This window comes from Bufo gargarizans, chromosome 10, assembly GCF_014858855.1.
Source record: "Bufo gargarizans isolate SCDJY-AF-19 chromosome 10, ASM1485885v1, whole genome shotgun sequence".
NCBI lineage: Eukaryota > Metazoa > Chordata > Amphibia > Anura > Bufonidae > Bufo > Bufo gargarizans.
Genome location: NC_058089.1, coordinates 39,811,864 through 39,831,865, shown reverse-complemented (window position 1 = coordinate 39,831,865; position 20,002 = coordinate 39,811,864). Strand labels below are relative to the sequence as shown.

Here is a 20,002-nt window from a genome sequence, read left to right as displayed (position 1 = left end):
CACAAAATGGCGGTATGCAGAGGATGGTGGTTTAACTGTTCAATCTTGTCATTTAACATAAAATGGTGGATATATTTCTCTCTTCAGTATCTGTACTCTCACTTTAAGTTATTTAAACACTTTATGATCTCTCAGAGAGGTATATCTGAGGTCTAACTAATAGTTCACTTGCTGAATTTGGTCACAGTTTGAAATATGCAGTTAGCAGTAACTATTTGCAGATTGGTTGAGTATGATCTGGTATGGGTGTATGCAATTTGGATTGCAATATAGATTTTTAATTTAGATTGTGAATAGAGTTGAGAGAACACCTGGATGTTCGGGTTTGAGAAGTTCGGCCGAACTTCCCGGAAATGTTCAGGTTCGGGATCCGAACCCGACCCGAACTTCGTCCCGAACCCGAACCCTATTGAAGTCAATGGGGACCCTAACTTTTTGGCACTAAAAAGGCTGTAAAACAGCCCAGAAAAAAGGGCTAGAGGGCTGCAAAAGGCATCAACATGTAGGTAAATCCCCTGCAAACAAATGTGGATAGGGAAATGAATAAAAATAAAATAAATAAAAATTAACCAATATTAATTGGAGAGAGGTCCCATAGCAGAGAATCTGGCTTCACGTCACCCACCACTGTAACAGTCCATTGTCATATATTTAGGCCCCGGCACCCAGGCAGAGGAGAGAGGTCCCATAACAGAGAATCTGGCTTCATGTCAGCAGAGAATCAGTCTTAATGTCATAGCAGAGAATCATGCTTCACGTCACTCAACACTGGAACAGTCCATTGTCAGATATTTAGGCCCCGGCACCCAGGCAGAGGAGAGAGGTCCCGTAACAGAGAATCTGGCTTCATGTCATAGCAGAGAATCAGTCTTCATGTCATAGCAGAGAATCAGGCTTCATGTCACCCACCACTGGAACAGTCCATTGTCAGATATTTAGGCCCCGGCATCCAGGCAGAGGAGAGAGGTCCCGTAACAGAGAATATGGCTTCATGTCAGCAGAGAATCAGTCTTCATGTCATAGCAGAGAATCATGCTTCACGTCACTCAACACTGGAACAGTCCATTGTCAGATATTTAGGCCCCGGCACCCAGGCAGAGGAGAGAGGTCCCGTAACAGAGAATCTGGCTTCATGTCAGCAGAGAATCAGTCTTCATGTCATAGCAGAGAATCATGCTTTACGTCACCCAACACTGGAACAGTCCATTGTCAGATATTTAGGCCCAGGCACACAGGCAGAGGAGAGAGGTCCCGTAACAGAGAATCTGGCTTCATGTCAGCAGAGAATCAGTCTTCATGTCATAGCAGAGAATCATGCTTCACGTCACCCAACACTGGAACAGTCCATTGTCAGATATTTAGGCCCAGGCACCCAGGCAGAGGAGAGAGGTCCCGTAACAGAGAATCTGGCTTCATGTCAGCAGAGAATCAGTCTTCATGTCATAGCAGAGAATCATGCTTTACGTCACCCAACACTGGAACAGTCCATTGTCAGATATTTAGGCCCCGGCATCCAGGCAGAGGAGAGAGGTCCCGTAACAGAGAATATGGCTTCATGTCAGCAGAGAATCAGTCTTCATGTCATAGCAGAGAATCATGCTTCACGTCACCCAACACTGGAACAGTCCATTGTCAGATATTTAGGCCCAGGCACCCAGGCAGAGGAGAGAGGTCCCGTAACAGAGAATCTGGCTTTATGTCAGCAGAGAATCAGTCTTCATGTCATAGCAGAGAATCATGCTTCATGTCACCCAACATTGGAACCGTCCATTGTCATATATTTAGGCCCCGGCACCCAGACAGAGGAGAGGTTCATTCAACTTTGGGTTGCCCCGCAATATAATGGTAAAATGAAAAAAAAAATAGGATTGAATGAGGAAGTGCCCTGGAGTACAATAATATATGGTTAAGGGGAGGTAGTTAATGTCTAATCTGCACAAGGGATGGACAGGTCCTGTGGGATCCATGCCTGGTTCATTTTTATGAACGTCAGCTTGTCCACATTGGCTGTAGACAGGCGGCTGCGTTTGTCTGTAATGATGCCCCCTGCCGTGCTGAATACACGTTCAGACAAAACGCTGGCCGCCGGGCAGGCCAGCACCTCCAAGGCATAAAAGGCTAGCTCTGGCCACGTGGACAATTTAGAGACCCAGAAGTTGAATGGGGCCGAACCATCAGTCAGTGCGTGGAGGGGTGTGCACACGTACTGTTCCACCATGTTAGTGAAATGTTGCCTCCTGCTAACAGGTGGTGCAGTTAGCTGTGGCGTGTTGACAAAACTTTTCCACATCTCTGCCATGCTAACCTTGCCCTCAGAGGAGCTGGCCGTGACACAGCTGCCTTGGCGACCTCTTGCTCCTCCTCTGCCTTGGCCTTGGGCTTCCACTTGTTCCCCTCTGACATTTGGGAATGCTCTCAGTAGCGCGTCTACCAACGTGCGCTTGTACTCGCGCATCTTCCTATCACGCTCCAGTGCAGGAAGTAAGGTGGGCACATTGTCTTTGTACCGTGGATCCAGCAGGGTAGCAACCCAGTAGTCCGCAACGTTAAAATGTGGGCAACTCTGCTGTCATTGCGCAGGCACTGCAGCATGTAGTCGCTCATGTGTGCCAGGCTGCCCAGAGGTAAGGACAAGCTGTCCTCTGTGGGAGGCGTATCGTCATCGTCCTGCATTTCCCCCCAGCGACGCACCAGTGATGGGCCCGAGCTGCATTGGGTGCCACCCCGCTGTGACCATGCTTCATCCTCATCCTCCTCCACCTCCTCCTCATCCTCGTCCTCCTCGTCCTCCAGTAGTGGGCCCTGGCTGGCCACATTTGTACCTGGCCTCTGCTGTTGCAAAAAAACTCCCTCTGAGTCACTTCGAAGAGACTGGCCTGAAAGTGCTAAAAATGACCCCTCTTCCTCCTCCTCCTCCTCCTGGGCCACCTCCTCTTCCATCATCGCCCTAAGTGTTTTCTCAAGGAGACATAGAAGTGGTATTGTAACGCGGATAACGGCGTCATCGCCACTGGCCATGTTGGTGGAGTACTCGAAACAGCGCAACAGGGCAGACAGGTCTCGCATGGAGGCCCAGTCATTGGTGGTGAAGTGGTGCTGTTCCGCAGTGCGACTGACCCGTGCGTGCTGCAGCTGAAACTCCACTATGGCCTGCTGCTGCTCGCACAGTCTGTCCAGCATGTGCAAGGTGGAGTTTCACCTGGTGGGTACGTCGCATATGAGGCGGTGAGCGGGAAGGCCGAAGTTACGCTGTAGCGCAGACAGGCGAGCAGCGGCAGGATGTGAACGCCGGAAGCGCAAACAGACGGCCCGCACTTTATGCAGCAGCTCTGACATGTCGGTGTAGTTGTGAATGAACTTCTGCACCACCAAATTCAGCACATGCGCCAGGCAAGGGATGTGCGTCAAACCGGCTAGTCCCAGAGCTGCAAGATTTCGCCCATTATCGCACACCACCAGGCCGGGCTTCAGGCTCACCAGCAGCGACCACTCGTCGGTCTGTTGTTGTATACCCCGCCACAGCTCCTGTGCGGTGTGGGGCCTGTCCCCCAAACATATGAGTTTCAGAATGGCCTGTTGACGTTTACCCTGGGCTGTGCTGAAGTTGGTGGTGAAGGTGTGTGGCTGACTGGATGAGCAGGTGGAAAAAGAGGAGGAGGAAGCCGAGTAGGAGGAGGAGGCAACAGGAGGCAAAGAATGTTGCCCTGCGATCCTTGGCAGCGGAAGGACGTGCGCCAAACAGCTCTGCGCCTGGGGCCCAGCCGCCACTACATTTACCCAGTGTGCAGTTAGGGAGATATAGCGTCCCTGGCCGTGCTTACTGGTCCACGTATCTGTGGTTAGGTGGACCTTGCCACAGATGGCGTTGTGCAGTGCACACTTGATTTTATAGGATACTTGGTTGTGCAGGGAAGGCACGGCTCTCTTGGAGAAGTAATGCTGGGAACAACATACTGTGGGACAGCAAGCGACATGAGCTGTTTGAAGCTGTCTGTGTCCACCAGCCTAAATTACAGCATTTCATAGGCCAGTAGTTTAGAAATGCTGGCATTCAGGGCCAGGGATCGAGGGTGGCTAGGTGGGAATTTACGCTTTCTCTCAAATGTTTGTGAGATGGAGAGCTGAACGCTGCCATGTGACATGGTTGAGATGCTTGGTGACGGAGGTGGTGGTGTTGGTGGTACATCCCCTGTTTGCTGGGCGGCAGGTGCCAACGTTCCTCCAGAGGCGGAGGAAGAGGCCGAGGTGGCAGCAGCAGAAGAGGCCGAGGCGGCAGCAGCAGAAGAGGTAGCAGGGGGAGCCTGAGTGACTTCCTTGTTTTTAAGGTGTTTACTCCACTGCAGTTCATGTTTTGCATGCAGGTGCCTGGTCATGCAGGTTGTGCTAAGGTTCAGAACGTTAATGCATCGCTTCAGGCTCTGATGGCACAGCGCGCAAACCACTCGGGTCTTGTCGTCAGCACGTTGTTTGAAGAAGTGCAATGCCAGGGAACTCCTTGAAGCTGCCTTTGGGGTGCTCGGTCCCAGATGGCGGCGGGTGTTCTGCTTTTGCCCACTGCTCCCTCTTTTGCTACGCTGTTGGCTCGGTCTCACCACTGCCTCTTCCTCCGAACTGTGAAAGTCAGTGGCACGACCTTCATTCCATGTGGGGTCTAGGACCTCATCATCCCCTGCATCGTCTTCCACCCAGTCTTGATCCCTGACCCCCTGTTCAGTCTGCACACTGCAGAAAGACGCAGCAGTTGGCACCTGTGTTTCGTCATCATCAGAGACGTGCTGAGGTGGTATTCCCATGTCCTCATCATCAGGAAACATAAGTGGTTGTGCGTCAGTGCATTCAATGTCTTCCACCGCTGGGGAAGGGCTAGGTGGATGCCCTTGGGAAACCCTGCCAGCGGAGTCTTCAAACAGCATAAGAGACTGCTGCATAACTTGAGGTTCAGACAGTTTCCCTGATATGCATAAGGGTGATGTGACAGACTGATGGGCTTGGTTTTCAGGCGCCATCTGTGCGCTTTCTGCAGAAGACTGGGTGGGAGATAATGTGAACGTGCTGGATCCACTGTCAGCCACCCAATTGACTAATGCCTGTACCTGCTCAGGCCTTACCATCCTTAGAACGGCATTGGGCCCCACCAAATATCGCTGTAAATTCTGGCGGCTACTGGGACCTGAGGTAGTTGGTACACTAGGACGTGTGGCTGTGGCAGAACGGCCACGTCCTCTCCCAGCACCAGAGGGTCCACTAACACCACCACGACCATGTCCGCGTCTACTAGATGTTTTCCTCATTGTTACCGTTCACCACAATAAGAAAAATATTATTTGGCCCAATTTATTGAATTCAAATTCAAGCCTTTTTTTACAGACACCTAACACTATCTGGCTATTTATTTAGGTACCGTATTACACTAATAAAGGCACAGCAGTAACGACAGATTTAGCTCAATATAAATTTGAGGCCTAGTATTTAGGCGCTGGATGACAGGTATACGTTTACGGACAGAATTAGACTTGGAAATGCACGGTAGCGTGTGAAGTTATTGTGGATGACCCTATCAGCACCTTGAATCTAATATACCCTTTTAGGGATAGATTTAAAGTAGGCCTGATACAGCAGAAACCACTAATTTAGAGAATTGCTAAGTTGGGAATTGTATTTCAACCCAGAACAAAAACTGTGCTTTGACGGACCCAAAATAACTTGACCAACCTCAGCAATAACCACAGATTTAGATAAATATAAATTTGAGGCCTAGTATTTAGGCGCTGGGTGAGAGGTATAGGTTTACAGACAGAATTAGACTTGGAATTGCACAGTAGCGTGTGTGTGAAGTTATTGAGAATGACCCTATCAGCACCTTGAATCTAATATACCCTTTTAATGAATAGATTTAAAGTAGCCCTGATACAGCAGAAACCACTAATTTAGGAAATTGCTAAGTTGGGAATTGTATTTCAACCCTGAACAAAAATATATCCTTTGCCAGACAGCAGACAGTATTACAATTGGCTGGCCACAGCTGAAACACCAGATTTAGGGTACTGCTATTTTGGCAATTGTATTTCACCCCTCAATAAAATAGCAAGCACAGCCAAGCCCCTGATGTAGGATATAGCCAAAAAATAACCACACTATTGATGGTTAAATGCACTTGGTGACAGCTTGCCCCTGATGTAGGATATAGCCCAAAAATAACCACACTATTGATGGTTAAATGCACTTGGTGACAGCTTGCCCCTGATGTAGGATATAGCCCAAAAATAACCACACTATTGATGGTTAAATGCACTTGGTGGCTGCTTGCCCCTGATGTAGGATATGATATGGTTCTGGATCTGACTCCAATAGTCAGTGATGTATTGTTGATGTATTGCTCCGAATGATATAAAATGATTGGCATACGTACGCCTTGAAAGAGATCACACACAGACTGTCACAGAGAAGTCAGTCAATGCAAGATGCTGCGTTTATTCAGATACATGATTTTTTATAGCAGAAAAGAGGAACTTTATGACTCGGCTAATTTGATGATCTAATTGTCACTTTACTAAGTCCCATGACACGGTATCACATTATCACTCCATACTTTAGCAATGTCAGCACTATGTCAGCAATTTCAATATCATAAAGTGTTTAGTAAGGGATTATTAAGGGAGCTGGCTGCTACTTCAGGGGCCATTTTGTTTGTTAAGCAAACTGTTAGATATAATACAAGCAAGTATACATTTGATACTAGATATATAGATATATGATTCCACAACAGTCCCCCCTTGTAGACTTGATTGTAGACTTGATTGTAGACTTTCCCTAAACCTAGCGAATCCCCTGGCATACCATTCGTATCCTCTTCACCCACAGTGGCGACAACTTATCCCTTGTGAATAAGTTCCCGATTGAGCGGACTTCTGGTAATACCCTGGGATTCATTTGTCCCTAATTCTCATCATCTCTTGGATCTTCAGGTCTGGGTGGAGGAGCTTCATCAGCGGGAGTTGGAGAAGGCGGGGGTGTCGGGAATGTAGGGGGTGTCGGGAATGCAGGGACGACATCCACATCTATTGCGGTGCTAGCCATTTGTTCATAGAGAAGTAGTATGGCTTCTTCAGCAGGCTTCTTTCTGTTGGTGATACGGTTAATGCAGGAAACAACAAATTTGATAAATATGTAGATTACCATCAATATTAGGGCTATCTGTAATATTCCCTGAATTATTCCCATCGTCCATCCACTAATTCCCTTGAACCAGTTACTGGGATTAAGGAATGAGAAAGTGTCAGACCACCATGTTGACTTATCTGCACTGTGAGCCTCTAGCCATTCATCACGTATCTCACTCATCTTTTCCAAACCAGCTTTTACTTGTAGATTACCTTGTGGATCGATATAATGACAGCATGCGGTACCTACTACCTGACACATACCTCCATCCTTTGCAGTCAAGTAGTCTAATACTAAAGTGTGTTGATTAGTGACTATGATGAGTTGATTCTGGACAACATTAGATGTATTCATCAGTTTCATAATTTCCCAAATCTGATCATCCAAGTAGTCGGTAGCCATTACTAGTTTGTCATATGTTTGTGTAAGCATAGGATAGATTAATAGAGTACTAAAGAACTTGTTGGCACCACTCATTTCTACAAGATGGGGTTTTCCATTTGGTCTAGGAATGTTATCTGCGGCTCTTTTATATAAGGTGTGTTTGGGGATAGCATTGACATTTAATTTTCCATGAGGCAGTGTAAAAGTGGCTGGTGTGAGCCTAGCAATTGTACATAAACCTTTGAAATCCGAAGGGAGCCATTTATATGCCCTGTGTCCACATACTAGGTATATATTTTTTTGGGACCGAAACCACTGTACTATTGAACAAACGAGTGATTAAGTGGGCTAGTTTGATACCTTCTGCTAGTTTTTGACCCTTTTCTTGACCCTCTGTGGTTTTACTAGTCATCCCTATTGTCAAGTCCTTTACACTGCGCCGGGCGCAGGCCAGATCACCACTTGCTTCAGCATATATACCAATGCACTGTACTGGACTGTCTGGGTTGGAATCATTACAGCCTGATCTGTTATGGGAACTGAAAACCATACCATGGGTTTGTACCTGTAGGCAGTAACAGTGGGTCCAATTTGGGAAGCAGGATACATTGCTCCACATATAGTCATTCCAGGGCATATTGCTATTCTGAGCTGAGGGTCCTGTTCTGTTTATCATTAGCCATGGGGACCCATCCCATGCTACTACTATTAGGGAAGCTTTCCTGTTGCCATTTTTGGTATTGACCTCTTTTATGCTAGAAAGGAAAACAGCTGATCCTGCCAAATCTTTTATCTCTTGGAAGGTTAGGGGCACAGCTAAATAAGGCATAGCTCTAGCATTTACTGGGCCATGTGTACATATCCAACAATCTTTTAGTGAAGAGGTGGTGGTGTCAGAATCACCTTCCTTCAGACTTTTATACAACACTTGATGATGTTTGACAAACTTATTGTCCCACCCGTCATCATCCATTTCCGCCGGGGGAGGAATGTATACACTGGTGGTGAGTGTCACCAGTGCTAGCAGATAAAAGAAAATCATTTTGCTATTTCTGAATCTGGCGGGTTCTTTATCCTTTTGCAGTGAGAGGCGTGGATCCAGGTGGATCTCCCTTCGAGCTTTACAGAAGTTGGAGTGGTCAGTAGTACTTGGTAAGGCCCCTCGAAGCGTGGTTCTAGGGTACTTCTGACGTGTTTCTTGACCACTACCCACTCTCCTGGTTTCAGAGTGTGGCTGCCTTCTAGGGAGTCAGGATCTGGAATGGAAGAAAAGACTTGTACATGGATGTTAGACAACTGTTTGCTCAAAGCTATCACATACTTTGCAACAGATTCATAATGCATTTGCAACTGTTGAGGGAAGTACAGCCCCATCCGGGGTCCCGACCCAAACAATATCTCATGTGGAGTCAGCTTATGGGGAGGTTTGGGAGTGTGTCTGACTGCAAAGAGTGCTATTGGTAAACACTGAACCCAATTGAGCCCTGTCTCCCTAGTCATTTTCAGCATTTTTGACTTTAATACCCCATTCAGTCTCTCGACTTTGCCGCTACTTTGGGGTCTGTAAGGGGTGTGGAATGCCAGGTGTGACCCTACCATCTTCCAGACCTCTTGGGTTAGGTTAGCAGTGAATGCTGGGCCCTGATCACTCTCAATGACCTCAGGTACCCCGTACCTACAGACAGTTTCCTGTATCAATTTTTTTGCAGTAGTTGTTGCTGTCTGATTCCTGACGGGGTAGGCTTCTGGCCACCCAGAGAACATGTCTACCACTACTAACACGTATTGAAACCCTTGGCACATTGGCATCTGGATATGATCAATCTGGATCCTCTGGAAGGGGTATAAGGCTTTTGGGAGACATTTTTTGGGCGTGGGCTCAGTCCTACCTGGATTGCATTGGGCACAGATTAAACATGACTGGACATATTTCACTAGTACAGGAGTGATTCCTGGGGCTACCCATATTTTATCGATGAGCTCTTTCATTATTGTCTTAGATTGATGAGTGGGCCCATGGGCCACAGAGGCTATTACAGGATAGAGTGCTCTAGGCAAGCACACTTTCTTCCCTTGTGTCCAAAGTCCGGATTCTTCTTCCAGGGCTGACTCCTTTAACCAGGTTTCCTTTTCTGAGCGGGTGGCTTGCTTCTGCATCTGTTTCAGTAGATCCCATGATATTTCTTGTTGCTTGACATTCGGTTGTGTTAACATGATTTTATCTGGCTGTGCTCTTTCCTCTTCCATTGCTGCCTGTTTGGCTGCTTGGTCCGCCAATGCATTTCCTTTGGCTTCTGGTGTGTCAGCACGGGTATGTGCCTTTACTTTGATTACTGCTACTTTGGTGGGCAGGAGTACTGCAGTCATCAAAGCCTCCACTGCTAAAGCATGTTTAATTGGGGTTCCTGCTGCTGTAATGTAATCTCTGGCCTTCCATATTATTCCGAAATCATGAACTACTCCAAAAGCATATCTGGAGTCTGTGTAGATGTTAGCAGTGGAGTCTTTTGCTATGTGGCAGGCCTCAGTAAGGGCTATGAGTTCAGCCTCTTGTGCTGACTGGTCTGGGCGCAATTGCCTTGCACACAGTACTTCATACTCACTAGTAACTGCCATGCCTGTATGGAATTTCCCTTTGTCATCGGCATACCTTGAACCGTCTACAAAGAGTGTCCAGTGTGGGTTTTGCAAAGGAGTATCCTGTATTGATGGTGGAGTTCCTACTTCAGCTTCCATCATTGTAATGCAATCATGTTCTTGTTCTTTGTAAAGAGAGTCGGTTGAGGCCCATAGTTCTTCTTCCTGAAGATCTTCTTCAGCACGTAGATCAATAAAATCTGCAGAATCTCCATCTGCAGTACACTCCCCCCTTGGGAGAGGAAGGAGTGCAGCAGGATTGAGGATGTGGCATCTCTGGATGGTGACATTATCTGGCAGAAGCAGACTACACTGGAGCCTGAGGTGGCGTTGTGCAGTGAGGTGTTTAGGTTGTGTTTGTTGCAGGATAGCTGAGATGTCATGGGGAGCCATGATGGTGAGTGGGTGTCCCAGGACGATGTCAGCTGTAGCGTTCAGGAGAGAACTAGCAGCATGAACGGCCCTGACACAGGAAGGGGTGGCTCTGGCTACAGGGTCTAGACGTTTTGAGAAGTAGCCTAGAGGTCTACTACGACCCCCATGGCTCTGGGTGAGAACTCCAGTGGCATGACCCTGACGTTCCATGACATAAAGGCGAAAGGGAAGCTGATAGTTAGGGATGCCAAGAGCTGGGGCAGTGACAATGATTTGTTTGAGAGATTGGAATGCTTTTATGGCTTCTGCAGTCATTTGGAAAGGAACAGTAGCAATACGGGGTATGCAATCAAATAGTGGCTGCATCAGAACGGATGCATCAGGGATCCATGGTCTACAGTATGAAATGAGTCCCAGAAAGGTTTGCAGTTGGTGAGGGGTATCTGGCAGTGGGATGTCTGAGACTGCTTTCTTTCTGGCATCCGTAAGATGCTTACTGCCTTGAGAGATGCAGTGACCTAGGAAAACAACTTTTGGAAGACACAACTGTAATTTAGAACGTGAGACTCTGCACCCAGCATCCGCCAGGTAAGCAAGAAGTGAGGCAGATGAGTTCAGGCAGACGGGGTGTGAGTCAGCACAGAGGAGTAAATCATCCACATATTGTAAGAGTTCCACCTCTGGGTGATCTGCTTGCCATGGTTGTAAGATGGATGCCATTGCTTTGCTAAAGCAGGAAGGACTATTATGAGCTCCTTGAGGCAACACCGTCCAGGTGTATTGTTTTCCATCATGTGTAAAAGCAAAGAGAAATTGGGAGTCTTCATGTAAAGGGACAGAGAAAAAGGCATTTGCTAGATCAATGACAGTAAAGATAGCAGCCACAGGAGGAATGCTAGCCAGCAAAGTGTGGGGATTTGGTACAATGGGGGTTTCAAAGACCGTAGCCTCATTAACTGCTCTGAGGTCTTGTACCATGCGATATACAGGAGGCTGTCCCTTCACACTCTTCTTTTTAATTGGGTATAAGGGAGTGTTACATGGTGAGGTGGTAATTTTAATAGCTCCATTTGCAAGAAGAGCCTGTATCTGGTGGGTGATAGCATCTCTCTGGGAAATGGAGAGAGGGTATTGTGCTTTATATGGCAGTAAGTTAGGATTTTTCAAGGTTACAGTGACTGGTGGGACTTTGAGACGCCCAATGTCTTGGGGACCTTTGGTCCAAAGGGTATCAGGGATGAGGTGCAAAATGCTTTGCAGCGAATCCCCTTGTTCATGTGATTCAAGTGACTGGGATTTTAATGCCATTAGGAGGCAGGTTTCTTCAGGACTCAATGCCGTACCTAAAACAACTGTACCATTTTCCTTGAACTGGATGTTGGCACGTATTTTCTGAAGAAAATCTGAGCCTAATAGGTTATAAGGACATGTCTGGCTTACAACAAATTGTGACATTACTCCAGTGGGCAGATGTAACTGTGGAGATTGGCTTTGGGATTTAGTAGAGGGAGTAATCAAGAGAGGTTTAGTAAGAGGGTTGTGCTGGGTGACCCCTTCTAAACCAGAGCAGGGTAAATGCATATCTGTGAGCCAGGAAGGGAGTATGGCGGTCTCACATAACACACTGCGGGCTGCACCAGTGTCTACAAGGAATGAGAGTTCCTTCCCTGCCACATCGAGGGTGATTCGAGGGGCGGGGCCTGCAGGAGGGGCAGAGACTGCCATACACGGGGTGTCCCCTCCCAGCAACACTGGTTTGCCAACGTCCTAGTGGGATGGAGCTGGCCATGGAGGAGGAGTTCCTCTTTGGCTCTGATCTGCTGGCCACAGATGTTTGGAGCGACAGTTTCTCTTAATGTGCCCTGGTTTGCCGCACCCATAACAGACACGGGGCGGGGGTCTTTCCTCTCTTTCTTCTCCCGTCATGACTGCCATGACTGATATGCGGGATTTCTTTGTGCTACTCTCCAGCCCTTTTGCAACTTGTTCTAAGATTTCCAGTGTTAATGATTTCCATTCTGGGCGACAGGTTACAAGAGCTTTGTTCAGATCTGGCCTAAGGCCATCTACAAATGACCGTGCTAGGAGTCTTAAGTGCACAGGTTCATTTGGACTGAATCCCATATCTTTATAGTTTTGTTTAACTCTTTGTACAAACTTTTCTACTGACTCTGCTTTATCCTGCACCATGTCTTGCAGGGTCGTGGACTGCTCTGCTAGTCTGTCTTTCGCCCACTTATATAATTGCTGAATGAAATCACGGCCAGATTCTGAATCACGAGTGTCATAATTTGCTCCAGGGAGTTCTGGTTGGCGTATGTGATCCATTATAAGTGAAGAAAATTCACCAGTTTTATTTTGTACAATACTTTGCAAGTCTGACCAAGTACACCCGTAGGTTTGATAAACTTGTGCCAATTTTCTATAAAAGGGCATGATTATGTGGGCGTGGAGCACCACAGGCTAAGCACGTATCACGGGGGGCAGGGTTCTGCTGACCACAATGTGTACAAGTCCAACTTCCCCTTTTTCTTTCAGCTGCGCCACTGTTATAGGGCGGTGGCTGTTCCTGTACTAAGACTGGGCCAGGCCGATAGTAATGGAGTCCTGATTTTTCATCAAACATTGCTTCTCCTTTTGTCTGTTCAAATTCTTTGCTACAGTCCAGCCATACCCTGACTGTATCTATCAACTTATCATCATTCAATTTGCCTCTTTTCTCAGTCAACAATGTCTGCCACATAGCAGAACACAATACACCTCCTTTTGCAATACCATAACTCTTTTCTAACTTGCTTAATCCTTTGACATAACTTTTTCCTCTCCGGTCCGCCACGTACTGTTCAGGTGAACAATAGCCCTTCGGGACACTATTTCGGTTACCCATTTTTTTCAAAACAACACGTTCTGGAGCCTTCAACACTTTCTGGAGCCTTCAACACTTTCTGGAGCCTTCACTTACTGTCTCTGATAGTTGGATTAGCACAGACACTGACAAACAAACACCTTGAGCTTGAGATTAACACACCACTGGGTTATCAGCAAGCTGTCTCCTTCCCTTCTACTATTTCTTGGGGTTACACACCAGGGTTACCCCTCAATGTAGGCACTTTAGGAGACTTCTATTGTTCTGTCAGTCTATGCCTCTCCTTTCTCCCAGAGACCAGAGAAACCAACCATACACAAAAAAATAATAAAACACAATACATCAAGCTTATCAATACAATGGGGTTCTTACTTTCATGCCCCTGAGGATGCCTCACTGTCGGTGCACCCCTCCCTAGAACATATATGGATAGACTAAGCCAAGGGACACAGAATAGGTAAGATGAATATATTTTCTCACCTCTTATTACGGGCCGCGGTCCCGGTGTCCGTTGGCTTGTCTCTCTGGGTCCAGTCTCTGGGGGTACGCCAGCAGGAGGTCCAATCCTCAGGCCCCACGTCGTTTGGCGCCAACTGATATGGTTCTGGATCTGACTCCAATAGTCAGTGATGTATTGTTGATGTATTGCTCCGAATGATATAAAATGATTGGCATACGTACGCCTTGAAAGAGATCACACACAGACTGTCACAGAGAAGTCAGTCAATGCAAGATGCTGCGTTTATTCAGATACATGATTTTTTATAGCAGAAAAGAGGAACTTTATGACTCGGCTAATTTGATGATCTAATTGTCACTTTACTAAGTCCCATGACACGGTATCACATTATCACTCCATACTTTAGCAATGTCAGCACTATGTCAGCAATTTCAATATCATAAAGTGTTTAGTAAGGGATTATTAAGGGAGCTGGCTGCTACTTCAGGGGCCATTTTGTTTGTTAAGCAAACTGTTAGATATAATACAAGCAAGTATACATTTGATACTAGATATATAGATATATGATTCCACAACAGATATAGCCAAAAAATAACCACACTATTGATGGTTAAATGCACTTGGTGACAGCTTGCCCCTGATGTAGGATATAGCCAAAAAATAACCACACTATTGATGGTTAAATGCACTTGGTGACAGCTTGTGCTGGCGCACCACAAGACACAAAATGGCCGCCGATCACCCCAGAAAAAAGTGACTGAGAAACGCTCTGGGCAGCCTAAAAACAGTGAGCAATTGAATAGCAGCAGTTCAATGATCCACAGCTGTAGATCGATCACTGACTTAAGTGTTTTGGAGGAGTTAATCACTGCCTAATCTCGCCCTAACAGTCGCAGCTGCAACCTCTCCCTACACTGTTCAGAGCAGAGTGATGTGCAGCGCTACGTGACTCCAGCTTAAATAGAGGCTGGGTCACATGCTGCACTGGCCAATCACAGCCATGCCAATAGTAGCATAGTAACAACATCAGAAGGGAACTGTGCAAAAAAAAACTGTATATGGGCTCCTTCCCAAGTGGGGACCAGTGGAGATTCGACCACAACACAGCAAATTGCACACTGGTTTTCGTCTGACCGATTCTCAGCATCTTTGCCAGGTTGCGGCATAATCTCAGCCAGTCCCTATTATAGTTAATGAGGCCGGACCGCAAAGCTATAGCTTCCAGCAATCCTGGAATGAAAAGAGATCCGGCAGGCTGTTCCCTACCGGAACACCCTACTGGATATAAAAGCGCTAGTGTGAAACTAGCCTTAGCTGACTGACACTATTTGTGAGTAGCTATAGAACTAAAACATTCTTCTGGGCTGTCCATAGATGGAGTAAACACTATGGATATGCTTATGGCAAATATGCAGCAGTGTACAGTACCAGCAAAAAGGTTGAGACTTAAAAAAAAATGTAGTGCCACGGACAGATATATCAAACATTTTGCCATAAGACTGACACTGAGCTTCTGTGACAATCTACATGCCCAGAATACCTCCACTACATCCCTATGTTTAGCACGGGAGGAAAGTTACCAAAAGAAGTGTTCTATGACAAATGACTTCTTCAGGAACAGCAGCCGACCATCCTTGGACAGTGGCACAATCTGGGACTGTCTTCTTGAAGCTAGAACATATGGGAGTGTGAATGTGGCCTTATGGAGACTATAGGTACCAATAGCTAAGCACTGTATCTAGCGATAATCGCACTGAATTACAAATAAACCAATAAATAAGAATAAAGTCGTTGTGGCAAAGCACAGATAAAAGAGACGTTTGTCCTGTTGATACATTGATATAATACATATTGATTTTCTCTTTATTAGGTTTGGACGTAAATCCATTCTGACCAGTTCGTGCCTGATGATGGCTGTATCTGGCACATGTGCAGCCTTTCTTCCCGGTTTTGTGACTTACTGTGTCTTCCGGTGCTTGAGCGGGATGGCTTTCTCTGGAATTGTTCTCAATACCATCTCTTTGAGTATGTGAACAGCTTTCTTACCTGTCATACCACATGGAAACGTTTTAAGTGCCAGCAATTTTCTATATTTGAAGGTTGTCATTATTATATTTTATGCAGTATTCATTTATTAAAGCTTAACTGCCATTTTTTTTTCTTCAATGCCACCAGATCTAAGGCAGCTCTCCTATAAGTCAATGCTCAACCCTTTAAATAGGCCTTGAGACATGACTTGGATAGTAATTAAGCCAGCACCTCATCTGCAGACAGATGTTTTAGGGTGATTGCCCCTCATCAGTGCAGAGCAGAGAGTACTGTCTTAACTGGGTGAGAGGCCTAAGTCAAGATTTGGGGGGGTACTATCTCTCCTTGGGGAGAGACCTCCTTTTTTCCTTCTTTTATTTGTATTTTGTCCCCCATTAAAAGATCTATGGTGACACTTCCACTTTTTTGTGTGTGTTTTTTGTATTTGCATATACTTGAACTTCTTTTCATCTGCAAAGATCAAGTTCAGAATGTATCAACATGGTTAGTAATTTTTTTTTTCCAAAACATGAAAAATGGACAGAACATGGATGGTATCTACAGACGTGGACAAAATTGTTGGTACCCTTTGGTCAATGAAAGAAAAAGTCACAATGGTCACAGAAATAACTTTAATCTGACAAAAGTAATAATAAATTAAAATTCTATAAATGTTAACCAATGAAAGTCAGACATTGTTTTTCAACCATGCTTCAACAGAATTATGTAAAAAAATAAACTCATGAAACAGGCATGGACAAAAATGATGGTACCCCTAACTTAATATTTTGTTGCGCAACCTTTTGAGGCAATCACTGCAATCAAACGCTTCCTGTAACTGTCAATGAGACATCTGCACCTCTCAGCAGGTATTTTGGCCCACTCCTCATGAGCAAACTGCTCCAGTTGTGTCCGGTTTGAAGGGTGCCTTTTCCAGACTGCATGTTTCAGCTCCTTCCAAAGATGCTCAATAGGATTGAGGTCAGGGCTCATAGAAGGCCACTTTAGAATAGTCCAATTTTTTCCTCTTAGCCATTCTTGGGTGTTTTTAGCGGTGTGTTTTGGGTCATTGTCCTGTTGCAAGACCCATGACCTGCGACTGAGACCAAGCTTTCTGACACTGGCTAGTACATTTCTCTCTAGAATTCCTTGATAGTCTTGAGATTTCATTGTACCCTGCACAGATTCAAGACACCCTGTGCCAGACGCAGCAAAGCAGCCCCAGAACATAACAGAGCCTCCTCCATGTTTCACAGTAGGGACAGTGTTCTTTTCTTGATATGCTTCATTTTTTCGTCTGTGAACATACAGCTGATGTGCCTTGGCAAAAACTTCGATTTTTGTCTCATCTGTCCACAGGACATTCTCCCAGAAGCTTTGTGGCTTGTCAACATGTAGTTTGGCATATTCCAGTCTTGCTTTTTTATGATTCGTTTTCAACAATGGTGTCCTCCTTGGTCGTCTCCCATGTAGTCCACTTTGGCTCAAACAACGACGGATGGTGCGATCTGACACTGATGTTCCTTGAGCATGAAGTTCACCTTGAATCTCTTTAGAAGTCTTTCTAGGCTCTTTTGTTACCATTCGGATTATCCGTCTCTTAGATTTGTCATCAATTTTCCTCCTGCGGCCACGTCCAGGGAGGTTGGCTACAGTCCCATGGATCTTAAACTTATGAATAATATGTGCAACTGTACTCACAGGAACATCTAGTTGCTTGGAGATGGTCTTATAGCCTTTACCTTTAACATGCTTGTCTATAATTTTCTTTCTGATCTCTTGAGACAGCTCTTTCCTTTGCTTCCTCTGGTCCATGTCGAGTGTGGTACACACCATATCACCAAACAACACAGTGATTACCTGGAGCCATATATATAGGCCCAATGGCTGATTACAAGGTTGTAGACACCTGTGATGCTAATTAGTGGACACACCTTGAATTAACATGTCCCTTTGGTCACATTATGTTCTGTGTTTTCTAGGGGTACCATCATTTTTGTCCATGCCTGTTTCATGAGTTTATTTTTTTACATAATTCTGTTGAAGCATGGTTGAAAAACAATGTCTGACTTTCATTGGTTAACATTTATAGAATTTTAATTTATTATTACTTTTGTCAGATTAAAGTTATTTCTGTGACCATTGTGACTTTTTCTTTCATTGACCAAAGGGTACCAACAATTTTGTCCACGTCTGTATGTTCGGTCTTTAGTTTTCACAGACTGATAGACCTCAATGGGCGTATTTAGTCCACTAAATGGACTGATGTTGTGGATCTCTCTGGACATCTGAATAAACACAGACAGCACGCTGATTCACTGTAGTGTGAATAAGGCTTTACTGTAACTGGCGTTCAAGCATGTCTGTATCTGCTCCTTTCGGTTGGGGGGCCTCCCCTGTCATTGCTGCTACCCTGGAAACTAAGGTAGCTTGTCCCGTAACTTATCACTCATCATTTCATGTCCTGTTCTCTTTTGAGGTTTAAATTAGGACTTTGACTAAACCAATCCAAAAGCAGATTGGCGAGAAGGCAACAACTGTTGGTGCAATTATTAGAAAATGGAAGAAACACAAGATGACTGTCAATCTTCCTCAGTCTGGGGCTCCATGCAAGATCTTGCCTCATGGGGTAAGGATGATTCAGAGAAAGGTCAGGAATCAGCCCAGAACCACACGGGAGGACCTGGTCAATGACCTGAAGATTGTTGGCACCACATTCTCTGTTAGTTACTGTAACACACTACGCCGTCATGGATTAAAATCCTGCAGGGCACTCAAGGTCCCCCTGCTCATGCCAGCACATTTGAAGTTCACAATGACCATCTGGATGATCCAGAGGAGGAATGGGAGAAGGTTATGTGGTCAGATGCGACCAAAATAGAATGTTTTGGTATCAACTCTACTCGCCGTGTTTGGAGGAAGAAGAAGAATTAGTGCAACCCATCAACACCGTCCAAACCGTGAAGCATGGGGGTGGAAACATCATAATTTGGGGATGCTTTTCTGCAAAGGGGACAGTATGACTGCACCGTATTGAAGGGAGGATGGATGGGGCCATGTATCGCGAGATTTTAGCCAACAACCTCCTTCTCTCAGTAAGAGGATGGAAGATGGGTCGTGGCTGGGTCTTCCAGCATGACAATGACCCAAAACACAGACAAGACAACAAAGAAGTGGCTCCGTAAGAAGCATTTCAAGGTCTTAGAGTTGTCTATCCAGTCTCCAGACCTGAAGCCAATTGAAAATCTTTGTAGGGTGCTAAAACTCAATGTAGCCCAGTGACAGCCCAGAAACCTGAAAGATCTGGAGAAGACAGGTATGGAGGAGTGGGCCAAAATGCCTGCTGCAGTGTGTGCAAACTTGATCAAGAACTACAGGAAACGTCTGACCTCTGTAATTGCAAAGAAAGGTTTCTATGCCTAATATTCAGTTCTGTTTTTCTTTTGTATCTAATACTTATTTTCTTCACTGTATATAAGTAGGAAATTAAGTATAACCAGTTCATTCTCTATTGCAGATCTAGAATGGACGGCACCCAAAGGACGAACTTTGGTTGGTACGCTGTTTGCTTATGGTTTTACATGCGGACAGCTGATTTTGGCAGGAATTGCATATGGGATTCGAGACTGGCGATGGCTTCAGTTTAGTGTTTCTGCACCATATTACATCTTCTTCTTAACTTCATGGTAAGGCTGTATATTCAGTAAATGGGAGGCTGTCATTTTTCCTAGTAAAGATGTGCAAACAAGAAGGTGAGAAGAATGTGCAGCTCCCACTTTAGATTAATTAACTTAGTCATGTATTACATAGTAGCCGATTCACTTGAATGGATAAAATGAGATAATGCCACATTTTCAGCCACCAAGATTAAAGGGGTTGTCCGAGTTGTAATAAAACTTTCCTGTTTTCCCATAAATATATTAAATAACAAAGGAACATTTTTCTGCGCTATGTTCTGGTCCTCGCTCCCTGTGCCACACAGTGGACACCAATGGCAACCAATGGACTACAGTGGATAACAATGGACCCCATTTTAAGTCATTAAAGTGTTTTATTAGTTTCAATGGGGGAAAAAAAAAACTGGACGATGC

At 45.5% G+C, this 20,002-nt stretch overlaps 1 protein-coding gene across 1 annotated transcript in view; it reads left to right on the top strand.

The window, feature by feature from the left end:
* Positions 1–20,002, top strand: part of LOC122920495 (solute carrier family 22 member 20-like) — an 87,690-nt gene that overhangs the window by 30,569 nt on the left and 37,119 nt on the right. Inside the window, exons 3-4 of the mRNA XM_044270032.1 lie at positions 15,754–15,908; positions 19,429–19,597. Of these exons, the coding sequence (XP_044125967.1) occupies positions 15,754–15,908; positions 19,429–19,597 (324 nt within the window). The remainder of the gene's footprint in view (positions 1–15,753; positions 15,909–19,428; positions 19,598–20,002) is intronic.